General features: G+C 37.0%; 1 protein-coding gene across 1 annotated transcript in view; it reads right to left on the bottom strand.

Annotated features, from left to right (window-relative positions):
* The window catches only part of LOC140232037 (uncharacterized), a 47,574-nt gene extending 34,838 nt beyond the window's left edge, over nt 1-12,736 (bottom strand). Inside the window, exon 1 of the mRNA XM_072312191.1 lies at nt 11,552-12,736. Coding sequence (XP_072168292.1) covers nt 11,552-12,646 — 1,095 coding nt within the window. The 5' untranslated portion in view covers nt 12,647-12,736. The remainder of the gene's footprint in view (nt 1-11,551) is intronic.
* Between the last annotated feature and the right edge of the window lie 257 nt (nt 12,737-12,993).

Here is a 12,993-nt window from a genome sequence, read left to right as displayed (position 1 = left end):
CACTCAGTTTATACTGCTATTCATCTGAAATCTCATACTAAAAAAATGTCATATAAAGCATTATAAGATTACTCAGCAACACATAAAATGTTTTAAATGCAAAGGATATTTGATATGAAATACCATAATAAACCACAACTGCTGATTTTGGGAGAGCTACAATACATCAATTATAAGAAATTCAAGAATGACAATGATCAATCAGAGAAATATCATAAACATCTCAAGATATCACAATCTTGGCAATCTGATATTTCTAAATAACTTTAAAATTAGGACACAATCGGCAAACATTTTGGCAACCAAAAGTATGAAATATGAATACTACCAGTCTGACTCACTGTCAAAACAACTTCTACATAAAAATGAAAACAATTAGGATTAATCTTATTGAGGCATATTCCTTTCTTGCCCTACCAATGGCCATGAACTGCTGTGCAATAGATTAAAGATGGTTGTTACTTCACTTACAGATACCATTCATGAATCAGATCTTTGTTTTGAGATTTGATAGCGGTGTCAGAGGGTTCCCACACACTTTGTGTACCACCAACACCCTTTCCCCAAATATTCCCAGCACATTTGCATCTCATTAACATATGCCTACGTGCAGTAGGCAGTGTAGGACTCGCAGTCTGTTCGTTGACCCCATGCCAAGCAGGCTCCCTCTAGTGAGTGAGATAGTCTACCTCCAGACCCCAACATGACTCAGCCAAAAACAAGCTGCACTGACCTGGTTCACTGAAGCTTGAAAGCGAGTTTCTATTTATTACAAGGTCTTTCAAACAGACTTAATGCCACATTCTATTCTGAGAGCACTACAATTTTTGAACTGAAGAGAACGAAAAGACTGCTGCCATCAATGAAAAGACCACTGCCCTCATGTGGTCATGGTTACTGCCACTGTGTAAATAATGACTAGCACTGTAAACACAAAGTCTGGAAGTGGAAGTCTAGATCAAAACAAAAATAAGGATATGACAGAGAACTATCAAGAGATGGATGTGTATGGATAGGGATTGGGATGGGGTAGTCATCCGATATCATCACTACTCCAATACCTCTTGAAATTTGTGGGATCACAAAAAGGCAAGGATGAAAAATGAAGGATCCTAAATCTCAGCTTATCCACTTAATTCTAAATGCCGAGTGATTCAGAGTGACATGGTAGATTTATAGCTTGTCGGGGTAAATGTGCATGATAGGTGGTGGCATTGGTCTGGGTTCAAGGCTGGCCTACAGAAACCATATGTACTTCTCAAAACTATACCACCTCCTCATCTATAAATCACTTTTGTAGTAGCACAACAAGACTAAAGGACCTGAATATGATATCAAGGAAAATTTGGAAAAAAATACAATTGGGAGAGAGAGCATGATTGTGTGCCCATTGATAATTTCCGAATGTAACATGATATGAGCAAACACAAGTGGATTTGTCGCTTTCCACAAGGCTTTCTCTCAGACCGACAGATTGAGATGACAAAAAAAAAAAAAAAAAAAGGCAGCGAGCACAAAACTATGAAGAAATGATAATGGAACAAGTTTCTTGTCAAAAGTGAAAACTGCTCAAATCACACACGATCCAGAACTTTCGAGTCTGGACCAGCCCAGGTGGGACATGGGTAAATAGAAACATGAACTGCAGTTCTTAGCATCCAACTACTATTTTTGGAAGAGCAACAAACGGTACGTGCAGAATTATTGGGTCATCGTACACTGAACTTCCTGCACGTCGTAACTTTGTTGAATTATCCTTTTCCTTTAAGCCAAACAATTCCCTCTTCAAGCTTTTTTTTTTTTTTTGCCTTGAATTGTTTGATGTACTGGTGTGATATTTGAGGATCCTGGTGTGCTTTCATCACTCAATGCTGTATGCATTTCTTGACCACATACTTTGAGGTTTTGGAAAGGAGTTAGCTAAAAATAACATCACACTTTTACTTGTGTCTGTAACACAATCTCTTCCCACTGCGACTACTTAAAGGGATCCATCACATTGAAATATTTTTAAATAAGAAAGAGCTATTTTGATATGATCTTTATTCTTTGCCTAGTGTATAGTAATATTGACAGGAAAATCATATGTCTTTTTTTTTTCCTTTCAGACTACTAAAGGGCACTTCAGGTTAAAGGGATGGTATAGTATTGGTTGAGATGAGGATTCAGATTTTAACTTTTTGCAAGCTACCTAGAAACTGTTTATCTATGAAATGCTAAAAAGCATACAATTCTACGAGGAATTCAAGGTTTATTCAATGAAAATCAGTTTTGAAATGGCTAAGATATAAAAAACAAAGAAATACACAGCAATCCTAATAAAAAGTGGGTCCCACCTTTAATTTGGATCGCTTTCTTTTGCATATCTTAGCCATTTCAAAACCAATTTTCATCAAATGAATTTGGAATTCCTCTTAGAATTATCAAGGTAACAATCCTAATGCCAGGTCAAGATTTGGTAAATGATAACAGAATAGTCTGTATTTTATCTACTGCAAAACAGAATTTCATCTCTGGGACATTGTAAAAACAGTACTCTGATATACAGCTGTAAAGATACTGAACATTTCTGTCCTAGATCAGTATTCTGTGTCAAGGTTGAAACTTCTGGCTAAATCCTCATCTGCTCAGATGTCACCTAATACAGTGTACTTAGAGTTTTCTTCCCAGTTTTCAAAATAAATCAAAGCAATTATAAAAAACATAACTGAAGAACAACTATAGTATTAACAGCCTACATTTCTGTATCATTTAAACTGTAACAAATTTTTTCTCTCCTAAGATTTATAGCCAGAGCACACATACAACATACCAGCACTCTTCCCCCTTCCTATAAATGTCAGTTCAACTTTAATGATTACCTCCCTCACCAGTAAATGATCAATGACAGACTCTTTCTGTAATAGCTGCCAGATACTAAGAATGTAAACATACCACAACTGTTTGCACACTTTTCCCTCTGAACTTCATGCTTACGTGCTGCCGATGGCGTACACATCAAATTCCGAACACATTTTGAAGGGTCTCATGTACGAAGGTTACAGAATCTAGATAGGTGCACGTACATTCTTCCAAATTATATTTGTTGAGACTCTTCATACATTGTCATTAATTTGATTAGGTGATCATTACAAAGGAAGTATTGATGTGTGGCTTCATTTCTCAGTTGTGTTATTGTTTTTATTCCATTGATAAAGGTATGTACTTATCACATACATCTACATTTTTTACTTCATTAACAAGCAGTATCAGAAACTGCATAATACAACAATAATTTTCTGTGCAAAGTGAGTGTATTACTACCCATACTGATGTTATCAGAACTTCTGCATATATACACATGTATATATTATGATCATGATATATGGCTTTTACAATTTTGTTAGATACTGTAACCAATCTTCATCCTATAAAGCCTAAAGAAGCAAAGCTTTGGTATGAAACATGACTAAAACAGAAACCATCCATATTTGGGTTAGAACATTTCATTAGGCCATATCCTTGGGTCTTTTAGAGTGGATTTGCATTGGGCAGCAATCAACAGTGAAAACTGTGAACTATCATTATCATTTATATTTTGCTCCAATAGATGAGTAACTACTGTCACAAAGGAAGAAGGAAAAGGACGTGGTAACACATCTCTTTTGGTTAATTGCTGGATGAGATTTGCAAGGAATGACTTTTGACTGATCTTGGAGGCTTGCCAAAACCAAATTAGACTTTGTAACTAATACAAGTAATACTGACGTTTCCATCAAGTGTACATTATAACACTGTTTTTCTTCTTTTTTTCAGTTAGGGGCCTACAAGTTTTACACATACACGTAGCTGTTGTTTGTATCGTTTGTGTAATAATTTCTTTGTATTATGATTTGTGACATTACATGGCTACTTGGAAAGAAATTTGATGATTGTATTAAATTGTTGACATACAACAAGATAATCAATGGCTTAAGTCCCTTCTGAAGGAGTTATCTGTTTTATACATTGTAGATAGCACAAAATGCAACCTGCAACTGATTGTTCCACATCAAAGAGCATTATGTTGCATGTTTTAGTTAAACAAACCAAAAATGATAACAGAAATAAAAAGCACTGGAATTAACTTTTTTTTTCTAATACACAGAATGAGAGGATGTGATTCATGCTAATGTCAATACAAAATTGTATGCATACATTTATATATATATATATATATATATATATATATATATATATATATATATATATATATTTATGCCAACACAAGTAGTCATTTCCATCAGAGAAACAAATATTGCACAGGAGACCTGTCACCATGTCTTCCCTGATAAAGTCACTGAACATAACGTTGAGAAAAATACAGGAAACTGATTTTTAAAAGAAGAAGTAAGATTTATTCAATTTTAGTTAAATACATGTATTCCAACAACCTACATTCCAAATCTCTGAATTTGTACTTACAAATCTTGATATCATGATAGTACTTCTTGTTCTTCAAGTATATTGTCATAACACTCTATAAAATTTTGACCTAAAATCAAAAACTCAAAAGCAGTCATAAAATCACACCAATAGTCAGCTAAACCAGTTTATTTTGAATGAAAGAAAATTTGGAGCATATCTGGTAAACTTTGTACTGTTTCCGATATAGGTTTTAGTACAAAAACAAATGACTTGATATACAAAAGGGAGAAAAACATATCGATAGAAAGCTTTGAGCCTGGACAGTTAGACTAGAGCAACTGCTGTCAACTGGGATATCGCTGCCTGTTTTTATGTGCATGGTTGTACAGTGCATAATGCCACAAGCATGTTTCTCATTTACATGTACATTGTAATTGTATACAATGTATGTGATTTAAAAACAAGATATGGTATACCTTTTGCACGAGAAAAAAAAAGAGAGCAATGTATGTAACATTTATTCATATTCTTGAGGTACATGTGTATATAATAAACCCTAAGCTGGGAATGTACTACACTGTAGTAATAAGGATCAGTGTATCTATACAATCTCAATGATGTCATTCAAATAATTGTTAGTGATGCATACTCTCTAAAAAAGATCGAGTGAAAATATTCACCCTTAAAAGAGTGAATACAAAAAAGAGTGAATTTCGAGTGAAATTGGAGTGAATTTTGAGTGAAATTGTTCATTTTCACTCATTTTGGAGTGACGTCAGGGATCACTCCAAAATCTTCGAGTGATCCCTGACGTCACTCCAAAATGAGTGAAAATAAGCATTTTCACTCAAAATTCACTCCAATTTCACTCAAAATTCACTCTTTTTTATATTCACTCTTTTTAGAGTGAACATTTTCACTCGATCTTTTTTAGAGAGTAGTATTTTGCTCGACTCTAAATTAACAAAAGAGATACACCTGACATGCAAAGGAGAAGATGCAGTAAGTTTGGTTGTTAGATACGATACAATTAATAATGACTTGATGTTTTGGAATCAGCATTATGTTTGAACAAAAAAGAAAATAAAGCAAGGGCATGCATATTACTGAACGAACAGGCAAAATGTTGGGATTACCCCAAATCCAATCAGTGCATCAATTCTTATACATTGTAGTTCACTTGGATCAAATATCAATACAATCCATGAAAGGATAGCTCTTTTAACTTGTGCTCCCAGGATCTGGGATAACACGGGATGGACTGCTGGATGGATGACTGCATCTCCATCACCCCTAGCGACATCATTAGGCTTCAGTGATGAAGGGTTACATACAAACATCATACACGTATGTCATACATCTAAAGCACTACATAGTCAGAGAATATCTATTTCATGGTTGTGACTATAATTAATGACCTCCTCCCACGTCACTCCTCCAAGAATAAAGCATGTTATGAATTTGACAGAGATGAAGAGGAGGAGTGTTAGCCAAGACAGACGCCAAGTTCCGCTATGCAACAATCACTGCATAGACATATTTCAACCATAAGCATTTGGTGGCATTTAAACCAATTAACGTTGACCGGGATGTGAAATGCAAGAACGACAATGTAATTCACTGTTGCACTACATATGTAGCAAATCCATGAACAAATTGTGTTGGATATTCTTGAAAAGAATTCAAAAACTGTAATACGGATATTGTTAACCTGTCAATACACTTTTGAAAATAAACAGGCGACTTATTACTCGGATTAACTTCATCAGTATCTAAAGAGGGAATATATAGCTCTCTGTTTTGGAAAAAAAAAAGGAAAAACCTTTTCAAGATTAAAAAAATTATTATTATACACTTATCTTTTTTTTTCATTTCCTTTAGCTTACAACTCTCAGTAATTTCATCAGTATACTACGTAGAACTACGATGTATACCATTATGTTATGTGGCTTCTGCTTCAGTTGTTACTTTGTAGGGACATTTGTGTATGTAAAGCCCTTTGAGAACCTATTTTTAAAATTGAATTGAACTATTTTAAACGTAACCTTTTATATCATTATCATTACTATTACTATTGTTATCATTATTATCATAATCAATATTATTATTATTGTTATTATCACTATCATTATTATTATTGTTATTATTACCATTATTACTAATATCATTTACTAGTATTATCATCATTATTATTAATATAAATTTGTATCATTCTTATCGTTATCATTGTTATTATTATTATTATTATTATTATTATAACTACATTTATTATCACTATTATTATTATTATCATTTAACTGTCTGAGTACACAAAGGAATACTTCTGTAATTCCTCATCAATCTCCCTGAGCTGTTTCATGAAAGTCTGAGGGCTGAGACCAATTGTTATTGGTTGTTCCTGAAAAAGGGGAGGGGTGGGGTGGTCGGGTGACTAAAGACAGTGGCTGCCCGTTTCGTGCATCTACAACGTGTACACATTTAGTGGTTTAGTAGACCACATGCACAGTGCAAGAGGTCACTGGTTCAAGACCCAGTGAGAAAATCTAAGATGAGGTTGCTATTGTACACATACAAAAAATCTTCTGTGATGCTTTTTTCCTGCTTTTTACTCAAATTAAGCATACTTGCAGGTCCTGAGTAAGCAGCAGCCATGACTTGCATTAACCCTTTGCGTGCTATGAGTACCATTTGCCCACCTACCAAGTCTCACACTGAAGATGGGAGTCTCACTCCCTAGCAACCCATCTCACTCCCTAGCAACCCATCTCACTCTCATCTACCCAGCAATCACTTTCTCACACCTCGCAGAAAGAAAAATAAAATTAAAGATGCGGCAGGTAGACTTGATCAATAATAAACACTGGATGAGAAGCCAACTTACATTATGCTGAACTAGTATACAGTTTACAAGCATTTTCCTTCTTCATTTTGTTGGCTAGAGAATATACAAAAATGTACAACTATGGTACCTACATTTGTACATGGCTGTACATCTCAATGGATATTTTCCTTTTAAAGTAGATAAAGTTGAAGAGGTTTCTAACAATTCTGCCATCTACTAAGTCATGTCAGTCATACATTCTGTAGACTCATTTACCTTTGACCAAAATTTTGGCTAAAAAATGCTCAAAATGACATCTTGCTGGACCATCTTTCATAACGAATAGATGAGAATCATGCAAGTGCACCAAATTGCACAATTTCTAATTCCACAGTGAAAAAGCTCCATTCAGGGGAGGGGAAGGGGAAGGGGGATCCGCTCTACCCCCGCCCCCATCTCCTTCAGTTGTTAAATTGCTAGATCGCACTTTCTCACTCCCAGCCAATTGAGAAACTTGGCATCTCTGCATTGGGCACTTGACATCTCCCTATAGCATTGTACACACTGTCCAAAGTCCCTGGCACAGAAAGGTGTTTATAAACAATACTTCACTTCACTCCTTCAGAAGAAAAAGGTAAATCCCCTTCAAGTGGTCTGCATCTCATAGATTCGTATTAATAAGTGACCAATAGATACATGGCCAATATGAACTCTTGGGTTTACTCCAGGAAACTGCTGCAAGTACATGTATGTCCCAATAAGCACAATTCACATTAATGCAAAAAAAAAGGGTATCTACAAATTTTGTTGCTTTAATATCTGCAAAATCACCATGGCAACACAGTGAAAGGCCACATACATTATGTCTGCTCACCCTCACTCACTAAAAGAGTCCAGAATTTTGCAGGAATGTGTTTAAATGCAATGCAGGTCTTTCAATTACCACTTGTAGATCAATAATGCTTGCATCTACTGTATGTGAATGACAGCGGCATATTTTTGCTGTTTTAGCCTAACATGGTTGGATCATTGTGGCTACTGTCTAAATTTTATATTAAGCAAGATTATGATGACAAGTTCATGCATAGCATCACAATGTAAAGTGTGGTCCCATGCAATGTTTACATTTACAGTGTAATTAGCTTTTAGTGTTAACCATTCTACTTGATATGTTATGCTATTTTATCATTAAAGCTAATTTGAACTTGACATGGTACTGTACTGTAAGAGAATGAAATATGATATTCTTTACAATCTAAATGATTTTTTTATTTCATTACAATGGCATTTAATTCATTTTATCCAGACTCCATGGACCCCTTCTGCATGCCATTCAATGAACACAAAATGTGCTGGTTCCTGCATTGTTGTGTTTTGTTGATGTTGTTATTGTTGGTTTGGAGTAGAATGAGCATTGTGGGAAATTATATAAATAGGCCATACAGGGGTTGACTTGCTGATATTTTACCTTGGGTAACAGAATGGTATTCTCATGAGTCTCATCTTTTCTTTGATGTCATTACAATCCAAATTTGGTAATAAATAATGAAATTATAGCACAGTAAATACTGACAGTTGCATAGAAGTAACAAATACCACTTCAACATTTGCTCACTACTTGTATGTGCTTACTCAAACATTTTGCAAAAATGCACCAACCAGCCACTTGGATGAATTATCAGGGCATATAATGGGGTATGCCTTCTGCTATAATGCTCCTTAATTGTGGAAAATGCAGAAATTTGCATTGCACCAGTAGATCGTTTAAAAGTTATTTTAGTCTCTTTTCTCCTACAGTACAGAAACCAACCTTGTATTTGAACAGGACTGCATTATTCTGAAGGCTGAAAGGAATAGTTTTTATGGAAAAAAAGAGTATGTTTACTTTTCCTGCAATAGACATGTAGGCCCTACAGTAATACAATTTTGGAAACACAGTATTTTCCATGAAACCTGGAGTATTTTAGGCAAAAAAAAAAAGAAAAAAAGAAGCAGTTGGAATCTCAGCTCTCTCTCCTTGTCATGCCTAGAGCTCCTCCTGATTGGGTGAAGAATAGAACATATGAACAGCAATATACCATGGTGAAAACTGCCACATTTGTCACACATTTCAGGAAAAAACAAAGCATAACATGCACGCACATATTATGTGCTTTACACCTGGCATATGCACATACTTGTATATCACATGTGTAGAGGAACTGGCAAAGTAGAGAATCTGTAAAATGTAATTTCTGCAATTGCCTGTAAATCAATGGGTATCCGCATGTTCACCCTACATTTATGCATGGTCCTTTTTATATATTTTTAATATAAAAGATTATATACGTATGCAGTATGATTATATTCTACTATTAGTACAGTACTGACAGCGAATTATTTTCCATGCGAACATTTGGGAATATTTCCGAATATTCGCGAATCTCACATTCGCGAATATTCGGGAATATTTGGAAATAATTGGCGCTTGATATCCGAAGTGAAATATAGTACATAGCACCCTCTTTCCACACATTCGCGAATATTCGCAAATTTACGATGCGCGAATATGTGCGCATATGCGCGCAATGAGCAAAAATGCGCAAACATTCGTGAATATGTGGAAAATAATTCGCTGTCAGTAGTGTAGACTATATATTTGTATCTACTATCAAAATACATCCCTCTTAAAGAGGGATGTACTTTAATACCGTAGCAGATACAACTAGAAAAGCACTCTGAGAGCGCAGACCTTCGCCAAGCAGCTACTTTCCACCTATGAGATTTTTCTCCTCTCCATCACTGGGGAAAGGCTCTTTGGGCTCTTCAAAAGAGATCAGTAATATCCACCCATAGGTATACATGCTGAAAAATCGCCCGATTTTCCAATATAGAAGCCTTTGTTACGTCATAATCATTCAGCTGCGCAGTGCGCGCCTCGCCCTAGCAGAAACTAGAGCACGCACTTTAGTGCGCGTTTGAAAACCTCAAAAATACGCAGCTTGAACACCCAAGTTCATTGACCCTACCTGTCAAAATATCAAAAATCCTTCATAAAATTAAAAAAAGATTCTCGGATCACTACCAAAATTTAATCATTTGTTACTTGTGTCATTCTCAACCTTTCCTGTAAGTTTCATCAAAATCTGTTAACTACTTTTTTGAGTTATTTTGCATACGGACAAACAAACAATTAAACAAACTAACCAACAAACCAACAGTAACGAAAACATAACCTCCTCCCTTGGCAGAGGTAGTTTATACACAGACACATTGTATACAAGTTAATGTAAAGGCCTACATGCTGTAAATGTACATATCGTCGCCGTTCACACGAACCGACGAATCACTCGATTTGGGGTCAAATTTTCAATTTTGAGATTTTCAATCATTTCGATAGTAGATATTCCATACTACATATTATAAAATTCTCAGTGTGTAATTCGGTGTAGTTTTTACGTAATTATCACTTTTGTAGAAGTATGTAATTCCATTTGTGAAAATTATTTGTTTTCCCCATAGACGCGTGTGTTAAACAAGGAGGCGATTCGATGGTTCGGTGACCGCGCGTACTAGTACGCGCGTACGCGCGGTCACCGAACCGACGAATCAGTGTGCATTGACTTGCGTGTAATTTTTGAGATTCAACAGTTCATTGACCGCACGCACAGTGCGCGTACTATGTAATACATGCTTTGACAATGACAACGCTCAATGTACATGTACATATGGACACACATGGAAAATGACAATGTTCTTTGCAGACCGAAAATACATGCATGCAGCTCTTTGACGATTTCCCGCTTATTTGTTAACAATACAATTCGATAAAAACTTCACAAGTTAGAGCAAGAATTGAAGTCTGATGTACTACAACAATAATTGGAAATTATATACATGAAAGTGTAGCAACCATAAGTCAAAAATGGGTTAACTTCAAACGCGATTTTCTCGAATTGTCATTCAAACCTGAGGGATTCGTCGGTTCGTCTGACCGGCGGCGATATGATGCAGGAAATGTCATTTTGGATGCTTTCTGGAGAGATATGATCGTCATAGTCAATGATAGTACACCTGGGGGGTGTTTCATATAAAGCTGTTCTTAAAGTTATGAACGACTTAAGAACGACTGGAACACGTTCTGATGTGCTATACTTATCAGAATTTCAATAATTCAGCACAGGAACTGATCACCAGTCGTTCTTAACTTTAAGAACAGCTTTATGAAACACCCCCCAGAAATGTACAAGCTGGCATACATGTATATCACATGTTCACTGTGTAGCATCTCATTTCAACAATAGGACTCAGTAGGAGATATAGATGCATCATGACAGAAAGGACATGTGCATCAAGAAATCTCACCTTCGTTCTCCCATTGATAACAAGATTACCAAGAAGTCCCTGACATTGCATGATAATGGAGTCCATCTTTGAGATGAGGACGCCGATTCCTGAGCACCCTTCTTCCGTACCATCCACCCAAGTAATCTTGTCTCCTCTGATATCTTGGCTGGAGGTACTGTCTCTACTGTATACAAGTTGTCCATCCGTCATATTCCCTCCATCATGGAGCTTTTTCACCTCCGTCAAAATGTCTGACCCCACGCTCTCATTCAGAAATTTGTCCACCACACAAATGCCCCTTTCTTTCATGCTATTGACAATGTATTTTATTAGAGGTGGTAAATTAGGATTTCTTTGGCTGCTGACTTGGCCGTCGCCTGAGATCTGACGATTGTATTTCAGCTGCGGCGACACGCCAACGGAATATGGTGTAGGCGACATGACGACTTGTGAATCGCTAATGTTTGTGGGCGCGCCTACAGTGAACGAAACGGGAGACGCACTCAACGGACGGGACGGGTCCCCGTTGTTGCCTTCGTCTGAGTCCGTATGCTCACCATGCTCATCCAAAGCTTTCAACGTGTATGACTTCGTGCGGGAAAATAATTCGGTAGATTGGTCAGGGTCTTGGTCAAATTGAAGGTCACTCACATCAGACAGACTGCTAAGGGAGCTGGTGGACATAAGACCTAGGCTCTGCAATCCCCTTGAGACCGATGAGGTTGAAGAGGATGAAGACATAGACGAAATTGACGATGAGGAGGAGCTTATATGCTGTAGTCCAACTCTATCATGTCTGTCGCCTGCAGCAGGGCTGGCACGTACTTTCCGTGCTCGAGCGCCGTGCAGTGATCCGCTGCTCGACCCACTCGTTCTTAAATTATGACTGCTTGATTTCGATTTTGATGAAGTTTCTCCCGGTGCAGTTCGACATGTCCTTTTGTGGGTTTGCCAGTGAATGATCTGATGTTCCTTCGAACAGTACCATGCATCTCGACATCGAGAGCACAATTTCAGATTGTCCATGGCAGTGCAGAGTTCATAAGAGCACACTGGAGATAGGGGCTCCTTCCGATCACGTTCGTCACGTACACTGCCGCTGTGTGTGTCCATCGCATAATAATTTCTCTCTGTGTTTTTTGTGTTTCCTGCGAATCCCCCTATTTATGCGGTCGGTGTTATTCGATGTGATGTGACAGTCAAAACGGAAACGTAGTTAATGCGTACCCGGCGTTTCTCTAAATTGCTTAGAGAGTCATGATTTTCTTGCGGCGAACAGATTCCCAAACAGATTGTATGGTAGATAGAAGTACATCTGTACTGTCACTTGTACGTGAAGAAATCACCGGTACTCTACCACTACGGGTGTCCATGCATTCGCGAGCCCATAGTACACTACAATGCTGCTCTGTGATGAGAAGCGGACCAAGGTACCACGAAACGCACGTGAATAAACTAGG

Source organism: Diadema setosum, chromosome 1, assembly GCF_964275005.1.
Source record: "Diadema setosum chromosome 1, eeDiaSeto1, whole genome shotgun sequence".
Classification (NCBI taxonomy): Eukaryota; Metazoa; Echinodermata; class Echinoidea; order Diadematoida; family Diadematidae; genus Diadema; species Diadema setosum.
This window is presented reverse-complemented; position numbering and strand designations above follow the sequence as displayed.